Source organism: Myxine glutinosa, chromosome 11 (genome assembly GCF_964187855.1).
Source record: "Myxine glutinosa chromosome 11, kmMyxGlut1.1, whole genome shotgun sequence".
Lineage (NCBI taxonomy): Eukaryota > Metazoa > Chordata > Myxini > Myxiniformes > Myxinidae > Myxine > Myxine glutinosa.
The window spans coordinates 137,473,305-137,496,232 of NC_136271.1; the positions used below are offsets into that span (position 1 = coordinate 137,473,305).

Here is a 22,928-nt window from a genome sequence, read left to right on the forward strand (position 1 = left end):
GATAGAGAAGCTGATGGAAAACGTGAAAGATGAGGAAGTTGTTGTGGTAGGAGGAGATCTAAATGGACATGTGGAAAGGGGTGTGGATGGTTTTGAGGGAGCTCATGGGGGTTACGGATATGGTGTGAGAAATGGATAAGGTGAAAGGATTTTGGAGTTTGCTGATGGAGCTGATTTGTTGATTTGTAATACTCAGTTCCAGAAAGAGGATAATAAGCTTGTTACATACACGTCAAGTGGGTCGACGACAACCGTTGACTACCTGATGGTGCGTCTGCGAGATAGGGGGCACCACCGGGACACAAAGGTGACCCCGGGGGAGGAGGAGGCTGTTTCACAGCACCACTTGGTTGTCTGCGACATAAGGGTGAAAGGTGTGAGGAGAGCTCGGCGGGTGAAGTACCAACCGAGAATGAAGGCATGGAGGTTGAACGAGGTGACGGTAAGGGAGGCATTAAAAGAGAGGCTGAGCAGGGTAGAGGATGATGTGGTTGAGCTTGAAAGTGGTTGGATGTCAATGGAAGATAGTCTGTTGGGAGCCGTTGGTGAGGTATGTGGATGGACAAAAGGACCACTGAGGCACTCGGAAACATGGTGGTGGGATGATGAAGTTGGAAAGAGGATTGTCGAGAAGAGGAAGAAGTTCAAGGAGTGGCAGAAGGCGTGGGGTACGGGAGCAGAAAAAGCAGAGCATGAATGTTTCAGGCAGCCAAGAAGGCTGCAAAGAAAGAGGTAGCAAAGGCGCAGGAGGCATGTAGGAAAATGTTCGGAGAACGCTTGGATTCGGAAGAGGGTCAGAGAGCGGTATTCAGGATTGCAAAGCAGATAGCGAAAGAGAGGTGTGATGTGATGGGGGTGAGTTGATTGAAGGATGAAGTGGGACATTGTCGACCCAGATGGAATTAAAGGAAGATGGAAAAGATATATGGAAATGCTGTTGAATACAGAGAATGAATGGGATGGCAACATGGAGAGTAACCCAGTTTTAGGACCGGCAGAGAAGATAACTGAGAAGGAAGTTGAGGAAGCGATAAAAGCAATGAAGAGTAGAAAAGCGGGAGGGCCGACGGGAGTTGTGGGGGATATGTTGAAGGCAGCAGGAAGTTGGGGTGTGAAGAGAATGACAGAGATCTGTAATCTGGTGGTGAAAGAAGGCCGCATTCCAGTGGATTGGCGCAGTTCCCAATCCACTGATTCCCAGTGGATTGGGAACTGCGTACCCTCGTCCCTCGATACAAAGGGAAAGGTGACCCTCTGGAGTGTGGCTCGTACCGAGCGATAAAGTTATTGGAGCATGGAATGAAGGTATTGGAAAGGGTGTTGGAGAGGAGGATGAGGAAGAAGGTGAAGATCGACGAAATGCAGTTTGGATGACAAATGCTCGGAGACATGCTGAATGGAGAAGGTGGATCAGACTCGGCAACGGTTGCTAGAGTGAGATGTGCATGGAAGAAGTTTCGGGAACTGAGTGGCGTGCTGATGAGGAGGGGAGTATCGTTGAAGCTGAAGGGAAAGGTGTATGCTGCATGTGTGAGAAGTGTTATGATTTATGGGAGCGAGACATGGGTAATGAACATAGAGCAGCAACGAAGGCTGGAAAGGGTGGAAATGCGAATGGTTCGGTGGATGTGCGGAGTATCGTTGAGAGAGAGGAAGACAAATGATGAATTGCGAAAGATGATGGGAATAGAGCCTGTGATTGATGCTGTGAAGAGGAACAGCTTGAGATGGTTTGGTCATGTGTTGAGGAAGGATGAAAGTGACTGGTTGAGAAGAGTGATGGAAATAAATGTAGAAGGAAGTAGAGGACGGGGAAGACCGAGAAAGACTTGGCTAAAGATGGTGGAAGAAGAAATGCGGGCAAGGGGGTTAACAAGGAGAGATGCAGAAAATAGGGCAAAATGGAGAAGATTGTCATGGGGACCGCAAGGCTAACCCCCGCTCTAGCAGGGAAAATGGCCTTTAAAATGCAGGTTGTTAACATCATTATACATAACTATACCAAATTTGGTCAGAATTCCATCACTGGTTCACAAGTTATCGTGGTAATAGGATTTTTACCTAACATGACCTTTGACCCTTGACCTTTGCCCTCGTGACCCCAAAATCGAATCTGTTCATTTTTACCTCATTATGCATACCTGCACCAAGTTTGACTAAGTTCCCTTCAGCCGTTCTCAAGTTATCGCGGTTACGAAAACCTATAACGAACGAACGAATGGACAGCCGGACGGACGGACAGCCGGACAGACAACCTGAAAACGTCGACGGAGGCATAACAACACGGATACTCTAACAATGGCGTAGCCGGGCTTACATCTGCTGATTGGAGGATCTGTTGTCCCCCTGTCATGTGACCAGATCCACAGCTCTGATTGGTGGACGTTTGTGAGGGACATGCATACACCGGACGGACAGATGCTGTTTCAGACAGTATTGCTCTATGCCTATGGGATACGCCGTAAAATTATGGCTGCCGAACCATGTGACCAATGACGTCATCATATTTTTTTTCTTGACAAATTTGTCCCAAGATCATGCTCAATAAATTTCGTACTGATCGGATAAAGCTTTCTACTTGTTGATTTATGATGTCATAATGAAAGCACCAATGACATCATCATTAACATATATTATTCCCCAAAGGGAGTATGTCACAATGACCCACCTTTCAAGTTTTACATGGAGCGGTTTCGGAGATAGAGGCGTGAGGTTTTTTTTCTTTTTGGCCCATACCACATGACCTATGACATCATACTTGCCATTAAAAAATTATACAGGAGGAGGCGCTCCTATGATAATTTTGCATCAATCGGATCAACGGTTGCAGAGAAAACGAATTTTACAGGGAATAAATCTGCAAAATGCCGGTGGAAGGGACACACACACACACATACATACATACATACATACATACATACATACATACATACATACATACATACATAGTCATGTGAAAAAGTAAGTACACGCCATGTAAAGTTTTGACTTTTTCAACATATTTCAACATACAGCTATTTGATCTTCATTTCAACAATATTGATAGATAAAGGTGATATAATATAACAAATATCATGAAACATTTACATTTTGTAGTCCATTGTATAATTTAAATAAACATAAATGCAAATTTCGCATGTGGAAAAAGTAGGTACACCCCGACATTTATTACTGCTTCAAAGACCTAAAATTAGAATCAGGTGCACCAGCTCAGGTGCAAATGATTAGAACATCGTTAGAGAGGATCTTGGAGGAACCTGTCTTATTTAAACCTCAGACATTTAGTTTGGTTTGCTCTTTGTTGGTGAAGTGTGCGGCGTCACCATGCCTAGATCAAAAGAGCTCTCTGAGGCCTTCAGAAAGAAGGTTATAGAGGCCTACGAGTCTGGGAGGGGATTTAAAAAGATCTCCAAACAATTTGAAATCAATCATTCGACTGTCTGGAAGATCATCTACAAGTGGAGAAGATTCCAAACAACTGCCAACTTATTCAGGCCAGGCCGTCCCAGCAAGTTCATCCCGAGAGCAGACCGCAAGATGCTGAAAGAAGTCTCCAAAAACCCCAGAATGTCATCGCGGGACCTACAGGTAGCTCTTCCCACTGTTGATGTCAAAGTGCACGAGTCTACCATTAGAAAGAGGCTGCACAAATTTGATCTACATGGAAGGTGTGCCAGGAGGAAACCTTTGCTGTCCAGAAAGAACATCAGGGCAAGACTAAAGTTTGCCAATGAACACCAAGGCAAAGATCAGCACTTCTGGAACAATGTGCTCTGGACAGATGAGTCAAAGGTCGAGCTATTTGGCCACAGTACCAGAAGACATGTTTGGCGAAAACCAAAGACAGCATTTGACCACAAGAACCTGATACCAACTGTAAAGCATGGTGGTGGAAATATTGTGGTTTGGGGCAGCTTTGCTGCATCAGGGCCTGGGCAGCTCACCATCATAGAATCCACTATGAATTCTTCATTGTACCAGAGGGTGCTTGAGGATAATGTGAGGCCATCTGTCGGAAAGTTGAAGCTCAACCAAAGGTGGACCTTGCAACATGACAATGATCCTAAACATACTAGTAAATCCACCAAGGAATAGCTGAAAAGAAAGAAATGGAGGGTTCTGGAATGGCCAAGTCAAAGCCCGGATCTAAATCCCATCGAGATGTTGTGGGGGGATTTGAAACGAGCTGTGCATGCAAGAAACCCCTCAATCATCGCACAGCTGAAAGAATTCTGCATGGAGGAGTGGGCAAAAATTCCTCCCTGTCCATGTCAGAGACTGGTAGACAGTTATAAGAAATGCCTACTTGAGGTTGTTTCTGCCAAAGGGAGCAATACCACCTATTAGAGCCAAGGGTGTACCTACTTTTTCCACATGCGAAATTTGCATTTATGTTTATTTAAATTATACGATGGACTACAAAATGTAAATGTTTCATGATATTTGTTATATTATATCACCTTTATCTATCAATATTGTTGAAATGAAGATCAAATAGCTGTATGTTGAAATATGTTGAAAAAGTCAAAACTTTACATGGGGTGTACTTACTTTTTCACGTGACTGTATGTATATATATATATATATATATATATATATATATATATATATATATATATATATATATATATATATATATATATATATACATACATACATACATATATATATATATATATATATATATATATATATATATATATATATATATATATATATATATATAATATATATATATATATATGTATATACAGTGCGCATCAAAAAAAAAGGTAATCCGAATTCAAGGGGTTAATATGCAAAGGTTATTTCATTTGACAATTTACATGTGGTTTACCAATTATGAGGATATCCTCAGCTTTCCATTGATGCCTTTCATGCATCATTGCTGTCATACATGACCGAGTACATGTTCATTGAAAATGACAAGTTCAAATCGCATTTTTACAAGTTTGGCTAATCGGTGCAAGACAGTTTGAAATGGACGCATTGCTTGTCGACTGCCAAGTTGATTGTGTAAAATTGTTAAGCTGGTCTGGTAATCGTCAGTTGCGTCATCCTTTGTTTAAGATGGTTATTTTAGATGGGCCTGCAGTGTATGGGTTTAGAGACAGTCTGAGTCATTGAAAAGATGGTTCAACTTACGACGGAACAGCGGACCTTCGTGGTTACAACCTTTCACCAAACTGGAAGTTTGCTGAGAACTTGTGATGCGTTCAGGGAACGTTTCCCAGAACGGGAGCCTCCATCAGCCAAAACCATCTGGGCGAATGTTAGAAAATACCAAGAGCATGGCACTAGCCTCAACCGCAATAAGGGGAATTCTGGTAGGAGGCGCACTGGGCGATCGGAAATGAACGTTGCAGCAGTAAGGCAGCAAGTTTTGGAGCATCCTAGGGATACCAGCGCAAGACGAAATGGGACGGGATTGCCTTTGGCAACATTCAACCGAATCACAAGACTGGACCTCCATCAACATCCATATCGGAATCACATCCGGCATCAACTTACGCCAGGGGATTTTGCCAGGAGGCTGGTGCTTGCCGGATGGTTGATAGCACGTTGCGAAGCAGATGTCAATTTCCTGCGGTATGTCGTTATCGGCGACGAAGCTGCTTTCACCATGGATGGCAAGGTCAGTACCCATAATGTTCTTGAATATGCACCGACAGGACAACCCCCGGAATTTAATTTTGACACCAACATGAATCGACAAAAGTGGAATGTTTGGTTGGGACTTTGTGGAAGTGGTCAGGTGATCGGACCATTTTTCTTTCAAAGGAATGTCAATGGTAACAGGTATCTGCAGGTGATCAATGATGACATTTTACCGCAGTTGGAGGAGAACATTGAACGACAGGTTCATGGTGTCTTCAGATATCTCTGGTGGGCCCAAGACGGCACCCCAGCACATTGTCTTATCGCTGTCCGAGATCGATTGAGGGAACTCTTTTGACAACGAGTCATCGCCCTCAACCATGCAGTGGAATGGCCGCCAAGATCACCTGACCTCACACCATGTGATTATTTCCTTTGGGGACATTTAAAGAACAAGGTGTTCGTAACTCCTCCCCGTGATCTTGACGAATTGCAGGGCTGTATTCGACATGAAGTGGATGCTTTGCGCAATGACCCGACTATGGTGAGACGAGCAGTTCAGGGCTTGCTCCGCCGCTGTGAGCTTTGTGTTGAAAGGGGAGGTGGACATGTTGAAGGTGTGGGTGCATTTTGGCCAATCATTCCTGAGAAAAGTTCACATCTGACGTTCATTTTGCACCAATTATCCTGACATGCATCGATTAGCCAAACTTGTAATAATGCGATTTGAACTTGTCATTTTCAATGAACATGTACTGTCATGTGTGACAGCAATGATACATGGAAGGTATCAATGGAAAGCTGAGGATCTCTTAATTCGTAAACCACATTTAAATTGTCAAAATAAATAACCTTTGCATATTAACCCCTTGAATTCGGATTACCTTTTTTTTGATACGCACTGTGTATATATATTGTTACAGACGTGGCTTAGATGTTAGTTTACCGAGCGGTTTTGGTATGACCACGTCTGCACAAGTTACCGATTATACTCGACGTTGACGAAGCCGCGCCACGCTGGCTCAATAAGAAAAAGAAGACACCCGGCTGGATTACAATAACACAATACGACACCAAGGGTTCAGTTCTCAAGACCTCCGGAGGAGATTATATTCGTACGGAAAGGTCAGATTACAGGGGCTAGAGTTATAATCACAGAAAGACAGGCACTTAGACACACTCTTATATTAACCCCGGACAGACGACAGACACACGGGACAACGGCTGACTCACACGGGGGTTTGATGGCTAGGAAAGGCAGGATCGATGGCTCCAGGTCCTCCTGGGCTCGGGGCAGGGTACAGTACGGTCCGGTCCGAAGATGCGGAAGGTTGCACAGCGCTCGAGGTGGTAACGTTCTTTCACAGGCGGGTTCTCTTCCTCTCCGCGGTCGTAGGCAACGTTCTTTCTCCAGCTAGGGGCGCATCTGACTCAGCGCTCGCAGGTGGCTTTCCTTCTCCAAGCTGGGTGCGCATCTCACGTCACATCCGGCGCGGGGCCGCGTATATCCGGCGGGGAGTGACACGCCCTCGGCTCGTTAGCTCCGCCTCGTGGAATCGGCACGTTGCTTCTCATTGGGTGCGTGCGGGGGGTTTACCAGGCTCCGCCCTTGACGAGGAGCTGACAAGGAGCCCCTTCGTGGTAACCCCGTGGAGCGCATGGTCTATGGCGCTAATCGAGCCGGTGTGAGGACGCATCCTCCCCCGCTCCGCCGCCATCTCCTCTGTTGTTGTTGTAATTGTTGGGGAAGAAGATGGAAGGAGGTATGGGAAAGGTCCTAAACTCACTACTGATGCCATATAATCACATTCTGGTGCAACGAAGAGTCATAATTAATGGAGACGAGGCCTTAACTGACATAGAATAAGAATAACTAGGAAGATGTCCGAAAGTTGTCTACGTGTGGTGCGGTGGACCTGGGCACGACATTTAATGGGGGAATAAGGGGAAGGTCGGCTCTACTGATTGTTATTTACATGCAATGGGACTAGGGAATGGGGGATCGGGGAAAGTTGGGGAGTATTGGAGAAAATAGGGGAATATTTACAAGCGGATATGGAGGCCAAATTCCATATTCGCAACATTGCACCCTTCTCTACCCTCGGGGCGTCCCGACCCGATAAATTTTTACCTACTTTAGTGTGGCACGCAATGTAGTTCCCTCTACTATTAACTCTACCCTGAGTGCGACAGTTTTACAGATATTCACAAATGAGTAAATATGTCCCCCTGCGACGTTGCACCCTTCTCCTCACAGAAACACACCCACAGGATAACCGAATCCGGAAAGAATTCTCAAACTAAACATACAGCCGGTAGGGAGCATTATTTACAAGACTACGCTGCTATTTACACTACGATCCAGGACCTGTCTTTGGAGGAACACATGCAGATGTTATGCATAGAGAGAGCGCGCTTGCCAGCATCGATACACCAACCCACGAGTGCTCTGTGGCCGACGGCCTTTAATAACGTGCAGAGCACCCTTCCCGAGCATCAACAGCACCACCCCACCACCAATCGGTGCAGTCACCATTGTTCAATGATTAAAAATAAATGCGACAACCCCTAACCCTGCAGGTGTCTCTTGCTCTTCTTGTGGTGCACTTGGTGTCAACTAAAAGTGGTTCACCTGTATGGCATAGGTGCCACGTTGACCCATAGGTCCATCCCCGGGTGGTGCTTGGCCGCAAACGAACTGCGGTCCATTGTGGGTGGCCACAAACATTGCGGTCCATATGGTGTATCGATCCCGGCAGCAAACAGCGAAAGTGCAGGCCCACAACTGCGCAGCCAGCACCTCTCTCTCCTCTCTCTCTACCCCAAAGCCAGATCCTCGGAGGTGGGAGACAAAAGAAGAAACAAGTGAGTAAGGTGGTAAGGGCGCAAAAGTGCACGCAATGTAAGGTGATGCACACTGGGGGCACATGGGAACCAGGTGAGACAGGTACGTTCCTATCGTACGCCCCCCCCCCCACCAGGTAACCTACATGGCCCCTCCCTTACCCCTTACTGTATCCACACAACACAACACTACCCATAAACATCTACTTTACAAATCAACAAACATCCCTACTGTCTTCCCCGTTCCTCCCATATACCAAATTCGTCTTCTCTCCCTCCTAACCAATCAAATTTGCCATTTTCAACTCTCATCAAAATTTGCCATCACCAATTCATCATCAGTCCCTCCTAGGGAGGGAGAGATGGAATCACCCCAATGTCTCATCCACGTCGTGATGCGTCTCACAAATCCAACAGCAATTCTCATTTCTGCAACACAAACAAAGAAAACACAGGTGTGGAGTCATCATCATCACCACAGGTAAGTGGCTGCGTATGGTGCGACAGGTTCTTCAATCCTAACTATTTCCTAAATGACTTTAACCACTTTACACCACCCGGGGTCTTCCTCCGGCCAAACCATTGGCCCTCTTACACTATGGGTTCTAAAAACCAATTCCCATTGGCCAAACTGTGGTGCTCTTCAATTTGGGGTCTCACTCCCCCGATTCATCTCCCGGTGCCCTCGTACAATTTCTGGGCTGTGGCGTGTACCTCTCCCAGTGGGTCTACCCACCTGCACCCCTCCACCACTGCAGTTGCCTCCGAGCTTACCTGCTCCTTACCCTAACCTATCTACCTGGGGAAGGCCCTCTGGCGCTCTCCCCACTCCGTGCCCTCTCTGGCACTGGGCTGCCCGATCCACACCCGGGATCCTCAGGCACCCACTCACAACTACCGGCTCCCAGAGCCCACCTGCGGCCTCACCTGGCCGACATCCTCACAGTGGTGGAGTGCCCAACCAACTACACACACTAACAGGCTACACGCCCAGCCATTTCCACAACACTAATGCACCCATTCACAACACCATTCTGCAACCGCACCACAAATGCCAATATCCAACCACAATTTACCTGCACCCTCTACCTAACACTTACACTACCCGCCCCGGGTACTCGTGAAAGGGGGTCCACTCTTCCCCCATCCACACCTTCGCACCATGCACACCACTCCGTACCACTTACTCCAACTCTCTCCACACACCTGTACCTGCACACCTGTGCTCTCACACCTGGTGCCACCTGCACCCTTCTCTCCCCAAGCGCATTCGCGCTGATCCACAACACTCACTACTCATACACTGCTCCACACACCTGTCCAATTGCACACCTGTGCAATCACACCTGTTCCATCCTCACACACACGGCATCATCTCAGCTAACTACTCCCTTCTGAAACTTGCGCTTCCCAGTCGTCCCTTTAAACTATTGCGCTCCCACGTCATTATCATCCACACTAATCTACCTGCGTCCCCACTACAGGTATCAGTCACTAACTAATCTTAACGTTACCTAATGTCATCTTCTAGATCCCTACACACAATATCCTAACCCACCCGGGCTAGTTTTCACTGCCATACACCCCATAATCTAGTGCTCCTTTGCCCCCACCTGTGAGGGATGGTGGATTTGCCATCCCACCACATCGGGGGTCTCTCACTATCAATTTTGCACGTCAAATTTCAACAATTCAAAAATTTTCTATTTACTGCCAATTCTATTCACTTTTCTAAATTTTGTATCAAATCACTACTATCACTATCACCATCACCCGTCTACTTATTAGGTACTCTCGGTGCGCCAATTCACATCTACAGCCCGGCTTCGTACAGCCAAGCCATGAATGCGAATTCTTTTGTGCTGGCGGCTGGATGCGTCCGGCGCTCGGTGCAGGGAAGGAGGTTTACCCGGCCCGAGATCCCACGCACCTTCTCGGCGTGGAGCCATCCAATGTCCCGATCTCGACCTGCCGGCACGTCTCACCAAAAAGTGGTCGCCATGACGACCCTTTCTATCGGGCTGCCAGATCCGCCTAGTGGAGCACGGACGTTCAAAGCGAGGCCCAGCACGGATCGCGCACGGCGGTCCTTTCGAACCCGCCGTGGCTCGGATCCCCGCTGGTTCTCGCGGCACGCGAAACCCGGCACGCACCGAGGGCCCGCTTCGGCTAAAAGTCGACCTAACCTTTAACCCGGTCACCGTCGATGCTTCACCTGCTTGCTTACACCCCGCAGCCCGTTCCTTGCTCCTTGTACCGTTCCTTACACACCCAGGTACACCCATTCCACTCACAGCCTTGGTCACACACCTGACCACCGAACACCTTGGCACACATTCGTTGGTAGCACACCTCACCAATACACCTCTTCGCACCCCCTCCTCAGTCACCTCCTCTGTGACAATCACAGGTGTGCTCTCATTCGCACACCCAACCACGTGCCTCACCACCAACTCCAGCGTGCATTCCCACTCACGCTCCACCATTCCCGGTGTGCATCCTTCCATCCCAGGTGTACATCCTCGCTCACCTGTCACAACTAACTCACGCTCCATGTCACTCTCACTACTCTCACCACCATTCTTGACAGCGCACTCACCCTTACTCTTGACAGCGCACTCTTTCCCCATGCACCTGTCCATCACACACCTTTCTCGCGCACACTCTCCCGTTACACCCTCTGTAACACTCACCACAGGTGGACACTCTTCCTTACTTCTGACAGCGCACTCTTTCCTCATGCACCTGTCCGTCACACACCTTTCTCGCGCACACTCCTGCGCACACTCTCCCGTCACACCCTCTGTAACACTTACCACACCGCGCTTCCATGTGCTCCCTCGCACACGCGCTACGACCGACTCACTCTCGCCAGCACCCTCACTACTCCTTGGCACGCACTTTTTCCTCACACACCCCAGAGTCGGACTTTCTCGCACACCTCCTCTTTCGCACACCAGACCTGTCGCACACTTCACCAACGGCCTCTCACGAACACCCGGGTCCATCTCGACCCCCAAGCTCCTTAAATGCCCTGGCGCATCATACGCACGACCATATTGGTCACCACTTACACCGGGTCCTCTTCCTCTTCGCTTCTCCTCCATCACCTGCGAATCCCTCATCCGGTTAATGAGCACATCATCACGATCCAAACACAGACTTTGGACCAATTCTTTTATCTCCTCTTTTATCTCTTTCTTATCCCCTCTCCGTCGCTTCTTAATTTCACTCATCCCTTCTTCCACTTCTTCTAATTTGTGCTTCACCTCTTTTATTCCCCGGTACGTCTCCTCAAGCTCGTCCTCCAAGGCTACCTTGACCGTTTCCAGGTGCGTCCTCACCTGCCGGTCCTTCGTCTCCATTACCTCTATCACCTCGTCCAACCTCGTTGTCAGTCCCTCACGTACCATCTGACATTCCCTCTTCGTCGCTATCAAGTCGTCTTTTAGTTCTTTCTGTGTCACTTTCAACCCTCCTAATACCGCAGTGTTCCTTTGAACCTGCTCCGTTAGTCCTTTTTGTCCCTCCGTCAGCTGTTCCACCTCCTGCGTCAGGACCTCTATGCCCCCTTGTAACTTTACAGTCCCCTTTCTCACCTCCTTCTCCATGTGCTCCTTACAGTGCCTCACCTCCTCGCGCACTCCTCCGACCTCCTCACTCACTCCTCTTCTGATCTCCTCTCCCATCACTTGCATCTCCTGCCCAGATGCCACCCTCATCTGCTCCATTTCCTCCCTGTGAGCATCCAGTTTGGTTTCTACCCCCATTCTGACCCCCTCTATCTGCTGCTCCATTTGTTTAACTTCCCTTTCCGCTTGGTCCCTCATGTCCCTCAATTTGCCTTCCATACTGTTTTCTAACCCCTCTAACCCATTTTTCACTCCCTCTATCTGATTCTCCTGGGCAGCCATTCTATTTTCTACCCCCATTAACCCATTTTTCACTTCTTTTATCCCGTTGTCTAACCCCTCAAAATTATTGTCTATCTTCCCAAATTTCTTGTCTAACTCCTCAAAATTATTGTCTAACCCCTCACTGGTACCCCTCGCTTCGTCCCTCATTACCCCCATTTGCTCACTCTGAGCCCTCGCTTCGTCCCTCATTACCCCCAATTGCTCACTCCGAGCCCTCGCTTCGTCCCTCATTACCCCCAATTGCTCACTCCGAGCCCTCGCTTCGTCCCTCATTACCCCCATTTGGCCCTCCAATCGCTCACCCTGAGCATCCATCCGGTTCCCCAACCGCTCACCCAATCGCTCAATTTGGCTCCCCATACTCATCTGTACAGCTGCCTGAAGCTGCGCAATGAGGGCCTGCATGTCAATCGGCTGCATGTTAAAGCCCGTTGATACAGCGGGCTCGGCTACCGCGCGCTCTTGCGAGGCGCCATTTTGCGTGCCTGCTACCCTCGCTGTTTCGCTCTCCTCATGTCCCTCATGTCCCTCAATTTGGTCCTGGACCGACCCTGCTTCACTCTCCCCTACCGGACCCCAGCCGTCTTGATCCGCCATAGCGCGACTTGCAAAATTCGAGTTTCGTAAAACAAATCCAATTTTTTTTTTTCGTTATAATTTCGTCGAGCGCAGTACGCGCTCCGAATCGATTTTCCCTCCCAAAATTTGGGCCTAACTAATTTAGTCCCGGGTCCGAATCTCACTCCTCGACACCAATTGTTACAGACACGACTTTGATGTTAAAGTGGGCCGAGCGGAATGGCCGTCGTGTCCGCACAAATTACCCGACTATACTCGACGTTGACGAAGCCGCGCCACGCTGGCTCAATAAGAAAAAGAAGACACCCGGCTGGATTACAATAACACAATACGACACCAAGGGTTCAGTTCTCAAGACCTCCGGAGGAGATTATATTCGTACGGAAAGGTCAGATTACAGGGGCTAGAGTTATAATCACAGAAAGACAGGCACTTAGACACACTCTTATATTAACCCCGGACAGACGACAGACACACGGGACAACGGCTGACTCACACGGGGGTTTGATGGCTAGGAAAGGCAGGATCGATGGCTCCAGGTCCTCCTGGGCTCGGGGCAGGGTACAGTACGGTCCGGTCCGAAGATGCGGAAGGTTGCACAGCGCTCGAGGTGGTAACGTTCTTTCACAGGCGGGTTCTCTTCCTCTCCGCGGTCGTAGGCAACGTTCTTTCTCCAGCTAGGGGCGCATCTGACTCAGCGCTCGCAGGTGGCTTTCCTTCTCCAAGCTGGGTGCGCATCTCACGTCACATCCGGCGCGGGGCCGCGTATATCCGGCGGGGAGTGACACGCCCTCGGCTCGTTAGCTCCGCCTCGTGGAATCGGCACGTTGCTTCTCATTGGGTGCGTGCGGGGGGTTTACCAGGCTCCGCCCTTGACGAGGAGCTGACAAGGAGCCCCTTCGTGGTAACCCCGTGGAGCGCATGGTCTATGGCGCTAATCGAGCCGGTGTGAGGACGCATCCTCCCCCGCTCCGCCGCCATCTCCTCTGTTGTTGTTGTAATTGTTGGGGAAGAAGATGGAAGGAGGTATGGGAAAGGTCCTAAACTCACTACTGATGCCATATAATCACATTCTGGTGCAACGAAGAGTCATAATTAATGGAGACGAGGCCTTAACTGACATAGAATAAGAATAACTAGGAAGATGTCCGAAAGTTGTCTACGTGTGGTGCGGTGGACCTGGGCACGACATTTAATGGGGGAATAAGGGGAAGGTCGGCTCTACTGATTGTTATTTACATGCAATGGGACTAGGGAATGGGGGATCGGGGAAAGTTGGGGAGTATTGGAGAAAATAGGGGAATATTTACAAGCGGATATGGAGGCCAAATTCCATATTCGCAACAATATATACGCACTATATATATATAACCTATTTTTGCCACTTTTTTACCGTGTTTCTACCATATAAAGAAACATTAACATAGAAAATACACATTAAAACAAGAATCACAATATGTAAATAAAAATAAAATGGTAAAAAAAAAAGTACTTTTTTTTACCATTTTATTTACCTTTTTGGGGACGATGACGGGCTTAGGTGGTTGGGTAGGTTCCGCGGCTTGGGTGGAGTCTTATTGACCACCCCTACGTACCTCTAACTCGGCCAGGATTGCGTCAGCTGTAGCACCAGAGAAGCTCTCAACGTCAGAGGGCTCGTCGAAGACAGAGGGCCTCGTTGCGATGCCGTAAGCAGGGTCGGCGTCATGGGGGGGGGAGCATTCGCGGGCCATGCCCACCCAAATTAGTTATTGTGCCCCCCACGCCCACCCACAGGCCAAGCCTTTGGCGCCAAACTTGCACGTAGGCTATATTTTGTGGTGTGTGTGGTGTGTGCATGCGTGCGTGCGTGCGCGCGCGCCCCCAGCTGATCCATGCAGTCGGGAAACTAGTCAATTGCTTACGGGTTAAGGTTCTTGCTTTAGGTGGAGAAACTGTTTGAGATTTGCAATTTAAATAAAGTTTAATATGGGATGTTGTGAAATTAACATCATTTACAACAATCCTTTAAATTATTTATATTTAAGCTTAGGAACAACCGATACTGTGTGTGTGTGTGTGTGTGTGTGTGTGTGTGTGTGTGTGTGTGTGTGTGTGTGTGTGTGTGTGTGTGTGTGTGTGTGTGTGTGTGTGTGTGTGTGTGTGTGTGTGTGTATTTTTGCAGCATGTTTTTAAATTGGAACTGGGTTGGTGTGTTGGTTGTTGACAGCAAACTCTTATTATCAAGCATTTACATCATAGATTGAGTTCTCGAATGGCAGTTTGTGCCCCCCCCCCCGCGGTTTCCCGAATGTCCCCCGATTAGACTTGTTCTGACGCCGAGTCTGGCCGTAAGAATTCGGTGATCTGGCGTTGGCAGAGGGAGTTGACGTGGGCATGATACTGCTCCTCGTAACCTGCCAGTGCCGTCTTAATAAAGGAGCACCTTGCTTCACTGTTGGTTGTTAAATGTTATCTACGTTTCTACGATAATCACGGTTTTGGTAAATAACTCGCACTGTTGGCTCATTTATCCCAAATTTCTTTCCAACACTTCGCTTTGTTTCACTATTGTCTATCAACTGCACAATTTCGAATTTCTGAGCGTAAGTTAAGTTCCTCCTCTTCTTGATTTCCCTTTATTTCTCTTTCCCCACGCTCGGTGATGACGTAGCACCCTTTCCACCATTTCCGGTGCGCTATAGCGCGTATTTGGGGCGCGATAGTCGTGTGTTGTGCAGTTTTTTAGGTAGCCGCGATAGCAGAGAAACGCGATAGCTGAGTTCGCGATAGCCGAGGGTTGAGTGTGTATATATATATATATATATATATATATATATGTGTATATATATATATATATATATATATATATATATATATATATATATATATATATATATATATATATATATATATATATATATATATATATATATAATAATAATAATAATAATTCATTTATTTTGTATAGCGCTTTTCCAGAAGCCCAAAGGCGCTTTGACAGAGTGGAAAACATAATGCATAACAATACATGAAAACAACAATTGCAAAAAGACAAGAATCAAGAAAACAAACAGCAGCGATATACGGCATATATATAAGACAAGAATCAAAAAGACAAGACAAGAATCAATAGGGAAATATTTAAAGCAAAAGGAGGGAGAAGGAGAAGAGATAGTCAGGGGTTAGATGCTGTGGGTTAAATGTTGAATGCAGTGTTGAACAGGTGGGTCTTGAGTGATGTTTTGAATGTGGTGAGTGAGGAGGAGTCTCTGATGGTGTGAGGTAGCGAGTTCCAGAGGGTGGGAGCAGCGATGGAGAAGGCCCTGTCCCCCCAGGATCTAAATTTGGTCCGGATGGGGGGGGGGGGGGTCAGGAGGTTGGTACCAGCAGAGCGGAGGTTGCGGGTGGGAGTGTGTCTGGAGAGGAGGTCAGCCAGGTAGGATGGGGCCAGGTTATGGAGGGATTTGTAGGTCAAGAGGAGGATTTTGTACTGGATTCTCTGGGAGATGGGGAGCCAGTGAAGCTTGTAAAGGACGGGGGTGATGTGGTCACGGGTCCGGGAATGGGTGAGTAGACGGGCAGCGGAGTTCTGAATGTATTGGAGTTTATTGGTGATTGTTGAGGGTGAACCATAAAGGAGGCTATTGCAGTAGTCCAGACGGGAAGTGATGAAGGCGTGGATGAGGGTTTCTGCAGCCACGGAGGAGAGGGATGGACGGAGACGGGCGATGTTTTTCAGGTGAAAGAAGGCTGTCTTTGTGATCTGTTTAGTGTATTTGTCGAAGGAGAGGGTTTGGTCAAAGATGATGCCAAGATTCCGGATGTGAGGGGAGGTGGATACTGGGAAACCGTCGATGTTGAGGGCAAAGTTATGGGTGGACTTGGTGAGCGTTTTTGGGCCAATGATGATTATTTCAGATTTATCACAGTTAAGTTTGAGGAAGTTGATTTGAAGCCAGGATTTTATTTCAGTGATGCAGTTTGTCAGGATAGAGTGGGTGGCGGTGGAGATGGACTTGGTGGAGATGAAAAGCTGGATGTCATCGGCGAAGCAGTGGAATTGGAGACCATGACGGCGGATTAAGTGACCGAGGGGGGACAGGTAAAGGATGAAGAGGAGGGGGCCAAGAACTGAACCTTGGGGGACACCTTGGGGGAGGGGAGCAGTGGGGGATTTGCAGTTATTGATGGAGATGAACTGACGTCTGTCAGACAGGTATGATTTAATCCAAGAGAGGGCAGTGCCGGTAATGTTAAAGGTGGTTTCAAGTCGGGTGAGGAGGATGGTGTGATCGATGGTGTCAAAGGCGGCGCTGAGGTCGAGGAGGATGAGAATGTTGAGGTTGCCAGCGTCAGAGGAGAGGAGAAGGTCGTTGGTGATTTTGAGGAGAGCAGTTTCAGTACTGTGGTTGGAGCGGAATCCGGATTGGAATGTTTCATACAGGTTATTGGCAGAGAGGTGATGTTTGAGTTGAGTGGCTACAGCGCGTTCCAAAAGTTCCATTTTATATATATGGGAGCATACACTGGATCAGCACGTCGTTGCGTCCTTGGACGACTCCTCAGCACCATCACAACACACATCACTGTGTGTGCTACGGAATGAGGTGTTTTTACGCCGGCCGGAGTGCAAATCCTGCCACCAACCTCCTTGAGAGAGGACCCAGTACACTGGTACTCAATTTGCCGACCTCGGAAGGATGACAGGCTGAGTCAACCCCACATGGTATTATTTTACAGCTGTACGGGATTCAAACTCAGGACATTGGGATCCCAAGCCTGCTGCCCTAGCCATTAGGCCAACACCAGGAATTTTACGTAAATGACATATAAAAAAAAAATACACACACACACACCGAATGGGCATACAAATACTGTACCAGACGACAGTGCCCTTCAGGCTATGCCGTAAAAATTTCTGCTTTATGCAGTGGAAACCAAGGCCTTCAAAATCATTGGTATCTCCTGCAATAAATCTGTGTCTCTGGGCCTCTTACTTTACATCAAAGACACCTCTGGTCTCTCTGTATTCTGCAGCCTCCTTTCTGGTCTTGCACCCTCTGCTCTTTCCTTTCTTTGTCCCCCTGCCCTGCCCCCAGGTTTTTGCAGTGCGTACGTGGTCCACCATTAACCCCCTTCTGGTGAAACTAGCTAAATCAAAGATCACTGTTAACCTCAACGCATCGGTTCCTCTTTTTCCCCACCTGTAAAACCAACTTCCTCTGTTGTCTGAGTCTAGTTCTTCCCTCCAGGGCTTCAAGATAGCTTTTCACCACCATTTCTCCCTCACCCTCTTAATTTTTTCTTTGTTTGGTCTGTTTCGTCCCCAGTTTTCCCTTTCACTTCTGTTGTTGAGTTTGTGGTTGTATCCAACTTGTTCACCAACTGTGTCTTCCTCTACTTGCTATCATTCTTCCCCATATCCTTTATCCCTCCATGTCTCCTTCTATTTTGTCTCTATAATTTGCTGTTTGTGAGTCTCCCCCCCCCCCCCCTAATATACCGTTATTTTCATTGTTGTATGTTCTGGTCTGTTTTATGTTCTAGTTCCTTCGCGTGCCTTGACTCTGTGTCCAAAAATTCAATAAAATTATAAACCAATTAAAATTAATAAAATGAAGGCTGTAGTATTTATTATTTATATTAATTTTCAGGTCGAGCTTTCCACTGAATCCACTCAACTCCTCAAGCTGGACGGGTTCCACACTTCCTCTGGACTATTCTCCACTTGCTTTCTCCAATCCTTTCCTGCCAATTCTTCCCAACCTTTCACCAATAGTTCAAGGCCAAACACCATCCCTGCTGGCCCCTCTTGAAGCTCCATTTATGAACCATGCTCCACTGTTTCTACCCCCTCCTACGGAGTCACACTTTACTAGTTTGAGTGCACAGGCTGCATCCTGGATGCTGGGTTTTCTGGATCCAGCATTTGGTGTTCTGGACCCTGCCTGGGCTCCGTGCCTATTCCCATCTCCTGCTCGCTCTTCTTGCTTAAGTGGGACAACACGAGGAAGGATATCCAAGACTTGCACAAGTCAAAATGATGTTGCAACATCGACTGTATCCCAATTGCAAACAAGACAGCATCCCAAAAGTATCCGAAGAAATGACGTAAATGGGGAATCTTTGCAACTACAAGTTGGTGCAATCGAACAAGGATTACTCACTGCATATCCAACAAACCTAAGCTGCTTTGCCACCACAAATTCCATGACACTGGCTGAACAGAATGATACTTGGCAAACTGCACCACTTGAAGCTGTACCGAAGATTGCACGTGAGCCTGAGGACCCGAAGGGCTCTGCACGAACAGCTGGCCTACCCTGTATTTCCGAAAAGCGAAAGATTACATCACCACCAACTAGGTCATTTGCACAACATAAAGATATTGCGAGTGTCTCAGTGGATTCGCAATCTCGCCAGAAGTCCGATAATGATAAAGGTATCTCCAAGTTGACGGAAGTGCCGACGGCTTTACGGAAATCCTCTCGGCATTCACAGATGGTCGCAAGCGGGACTGAGCAACAACCTCTCCAAATCAAACTCTCCTCTGCTAATGCCGTCAAGGTTAGACGGACAGCAAGATTGCTGCACAAGTCAAGAGGAGGCCAAAATGCTTCCGCCACCAACTCCACATCTAGCTGTCGCGAGTCCAGCTCTCGGAAGCAGCGAGGACTGCGACGCGCATGCACGAGCTCCGGTGATTCGCGTTCAACGTGGTCGAGAGGCACGAAACAAAGTGTGGATATGAAGGGCTGCCATTCTTTTAAAGGCCTTGAAGCTGGAGTATCTTTAAAGTCTGGTCGATTGCAGAAATCCAAATATGGGGTCTCATCCGTTTCTGGCTTCACTGGCGTAGCATCAGCAAAGGCGGTGAGAGATTATCATATTTTTCATTGTCTTGGAGTGGGAACTACTTGCCAACATTATTATACGCGCATGTAGCTGCTGCAAAGTGCCATGGGATGGATTTTTTTCGATTGCAATTTTTAAATTACTGTTTAAACATCTTCCCATGTTTAAAAGTGTACAACCTAATAACAACGCCACATTGAATGTCAGTTAGCTCTAAATCTCGCTCCTCTTGATTAAAACAAAGTTTCCATTTTCCCACCCATCAAGAATGGACAATTGGATGGTATCCAATTTGATAGGAAAAGAGGGCGTGATTAACGGAATAAATGGAGACGACGACAATCCTGTGACGGTTAGGCTTGGAGCACGGGTTGGCAGCCAATTGAATGCTGCGACGTCATCTGCGTAGTGAAAGCTTTAAGAAAAGCCAACTTCCGACTGGGCCAAGTGGAATAAATGGAGGATTTGTAAGTAAGTTTTGATGATTTAAGCGGAAGTGTAAAACTTGGGTGATGATGCATATGGGAAACGGTGAGAGCGGAGAACTGAACGGACAGACCCCATCATCGTATAACTCGGACAGATGTGGCTTTGCAATGTTAATAATAATAATAATAATTCATTTATTTTGTATAGCGCTTTTCCAGAAGCCCAAAGGCGCAAATTGATGTTGGGGGGACTTTTACACGTGCGCGTCGTAAGGGTTCATTTCAAGTTTGGGCACACTGTCCCATGACTTTTGGTCACACAGTATACTATATGTACTGGGTTTGGTGAAGGTTAATAAAAGTTAACATATGTCTTAATTGGCTCACATTGATTGCTCAACTTCTGAACTACTCAGCCGTTTTATATTTTCAAAGCCTGGTATTGTCCTTAACCATTATATCATGTATCGTATGCTCCTTGCTCAATTTTTAACTCGAGTGAAATTGTCTCTGCAGGCCAAGTCACAGTGGTGATGGATTCGTAATGGACCTAGGCCCAAACAGCTGATCGCCATGCTCCGTTAAGGCATTTCGTGGACTGCCGATCCGAAGACGGTGTGTTGGTCACTTGATGAAATAACATGCATGTTGTATGATGATTTAGGCCAACTTGCTCTGTCCATGATTGTTTCCACCAAATTGCTGTGCAGCCGTGGTGCAGGCCTTTAAATCCTCTGTTGGCCATCCATACGGCTCATTATACGGTTGCTTATTCGAAGAACTAGAAATCTGTTATGGTGTTATCAAAAGGATCGGCTGAGAGAAAACTATAGGAGATTATCAGTACATCCACCCTTTCCCTCCATATGTTCCTCTCATTATGCCCGGGTGCCAGAGGCATTTTGTTTTCGGGTTGTTCGTCCGACTGTGTGTGCGTGCGTAGCAGATTTTTGTTACTGCCATAACTTGTGAACCACGGAAGGGATTTTGACCAAACTTGCTACAAGTTTGTACGATGATGCAAAGATGAACTTATTCGATTTTGGGGTCAAAGGTCATGTGACCTTTGGCGGAGGCATATCCATCGACGCACTTCCGGCAAAGCCTATTTTGCCTTCTATATCGTGCTGTGGCTGCAGACGTACTGTAATTTAAAGTCTAAGATCTATTGTGGTCGGGTTATTAACTTAGCATTACGTTTTGGATAGAAGGGCTTTTGGATAGATGGGAGCATTTTTCATTTACTGCTATGTGAGTGGAAATACATTTGAAATGTCTGTGTTTTGTCATTCAAGTTTCTGCACATAAATTCAAATGAAAATAACCATTGCGTCATATGAAACCATGTGTACATGACATCAGCATCTCTCCCAGTGACTGTCAACAAGGAAAGGACCCAAGGGAATGTTTTTGTGACGTGGACACTCAATGTTCTTTGATCAAAAGAAACTTCGGAGACAACTCGGCAATATTTCGGGAGGGGATTATCCTCGTGTTCGGAGGAGGGGACACGAGGATAATCCCCTCCCGAAATATTGCCGAGTTGTCTCCGAAGTTTCTTTTGATCAAAGAACATTGAGTGTCCACGTCACAAAAACATTCCCTTGGGTTCTTATCTCCATATGTGGGTTTTTTTTAGGATGTGGGAAGTTCTCCTAGAACTCAAAATCTCCACCTCCTTTTTCGGTAAAGGATCATTATTCATGAACCAGATTGTGAAACTTTGAAAATTCATGAACCAGAAAATTAATACCATGTGGGGTTGACTCAGCCTGTCATCCTTCCGAGGTCGGTTTGTCGTGATATTCCCCGGAATGCTTTTTAAGTGCTCAGTAAGGGTTTTCCTTGATTATTCCTGTTGCTCCGACTATGACTGGTACAATTTCAGCTCTCTTCAATTTCCAAAACCTCTTGACCTCATTTTCACCTCCTGGTATTTGAGCATTTTCTTGGTTTCTGAAGCATTTAGTCCAAAGTCATTGGGAACCGAAACTTCAATAGACAATGCCGTCTTTTCCTTTTTGTGTTTAATCACTATATTCAGTCGCAATGCTCTGCCTGCAATGTCCACACTTGATGGGATCATCCTGTCTTGCGTGAACACTATATGTTCATTTCCTAGGAACCAGATTTGATTTGTGTTTCCATGATTGTTTTGGAACCGGAATGTAGAAATGTTTACACATGTGCCATGCCAGCGGATTACTCTACAGACGCTGTCATGTCTTTCTGTGTACAACTGTTCCGACATGAGGTTTTTTACATCCTGAAAGGAGGTGACTGGTACTTTCTGTTTCTACCCCACAATACCTGCATTTTGCCCGATTGGCTCAATCCCGCCATTTCTCATAGCCAATAGTGTATTGTCTCTGGTCTTGGGCATTTATGATGACTCCTCCATCCCAATTAACTTGACCTCTTCCAAGCCATTTCAATGAGCCTTCATTGTCAATCCATGTTCTCTCAAGCTCTTTTTTTCACTCTTCCTGCTCTTTCGTCATTCTTCAATTTGTCATAGTATATCTGCTGATATTTCTTTGTAGCTTTCTTTTTTCATCTTTGCGATCATTGTGGCTGTATCTGTTTCTGTTTCGCTTTCCTGTGTAGTATCCTGCACTTGCACCTGCTTTTGGAAGTTTGTTGCTCAATGAATTAAGGATACCTTTTCTGACTTGTTTTCTTACTTGTGTACAAATCTCATTCGATAGTCTGTTGTGCTTTTCCC

At 47.0% G+C, this 22,928-nt stretch overlaps 1 protein-coding gene across 3 annotated transcripts in view; it reads left to right on the top strand.

The window, feature by feature from the left end:
- The window catches only part of LOC137436808 (uncharacterized), a 43,879-nt gene extending 22,399 nt beyond the window's left edge, over positions 1-21,480 (top strand). For all 3 annotated transcript variants that reach the window (XM_068130926.2, XM_068130928.2, XM_068130927.2), the window contains exons 7-8: positions 18,575-19,793; positions 20,720-21,480. In XM_068130926.2, the coding sequence (XP_067987027.2) occupies positions 18,575-19,793; positions 20,720-20,737 (1,237 nt within the window). In that variant the 3' untranslated portion in view covers positions 20,738-21,480. The remainder of the gene's footprint in view (positions 1-18,574; positions 19,794-20,719) is intronic.
- Positions 21,481-22,928: the final 1,448 nt, after the last annotated feature.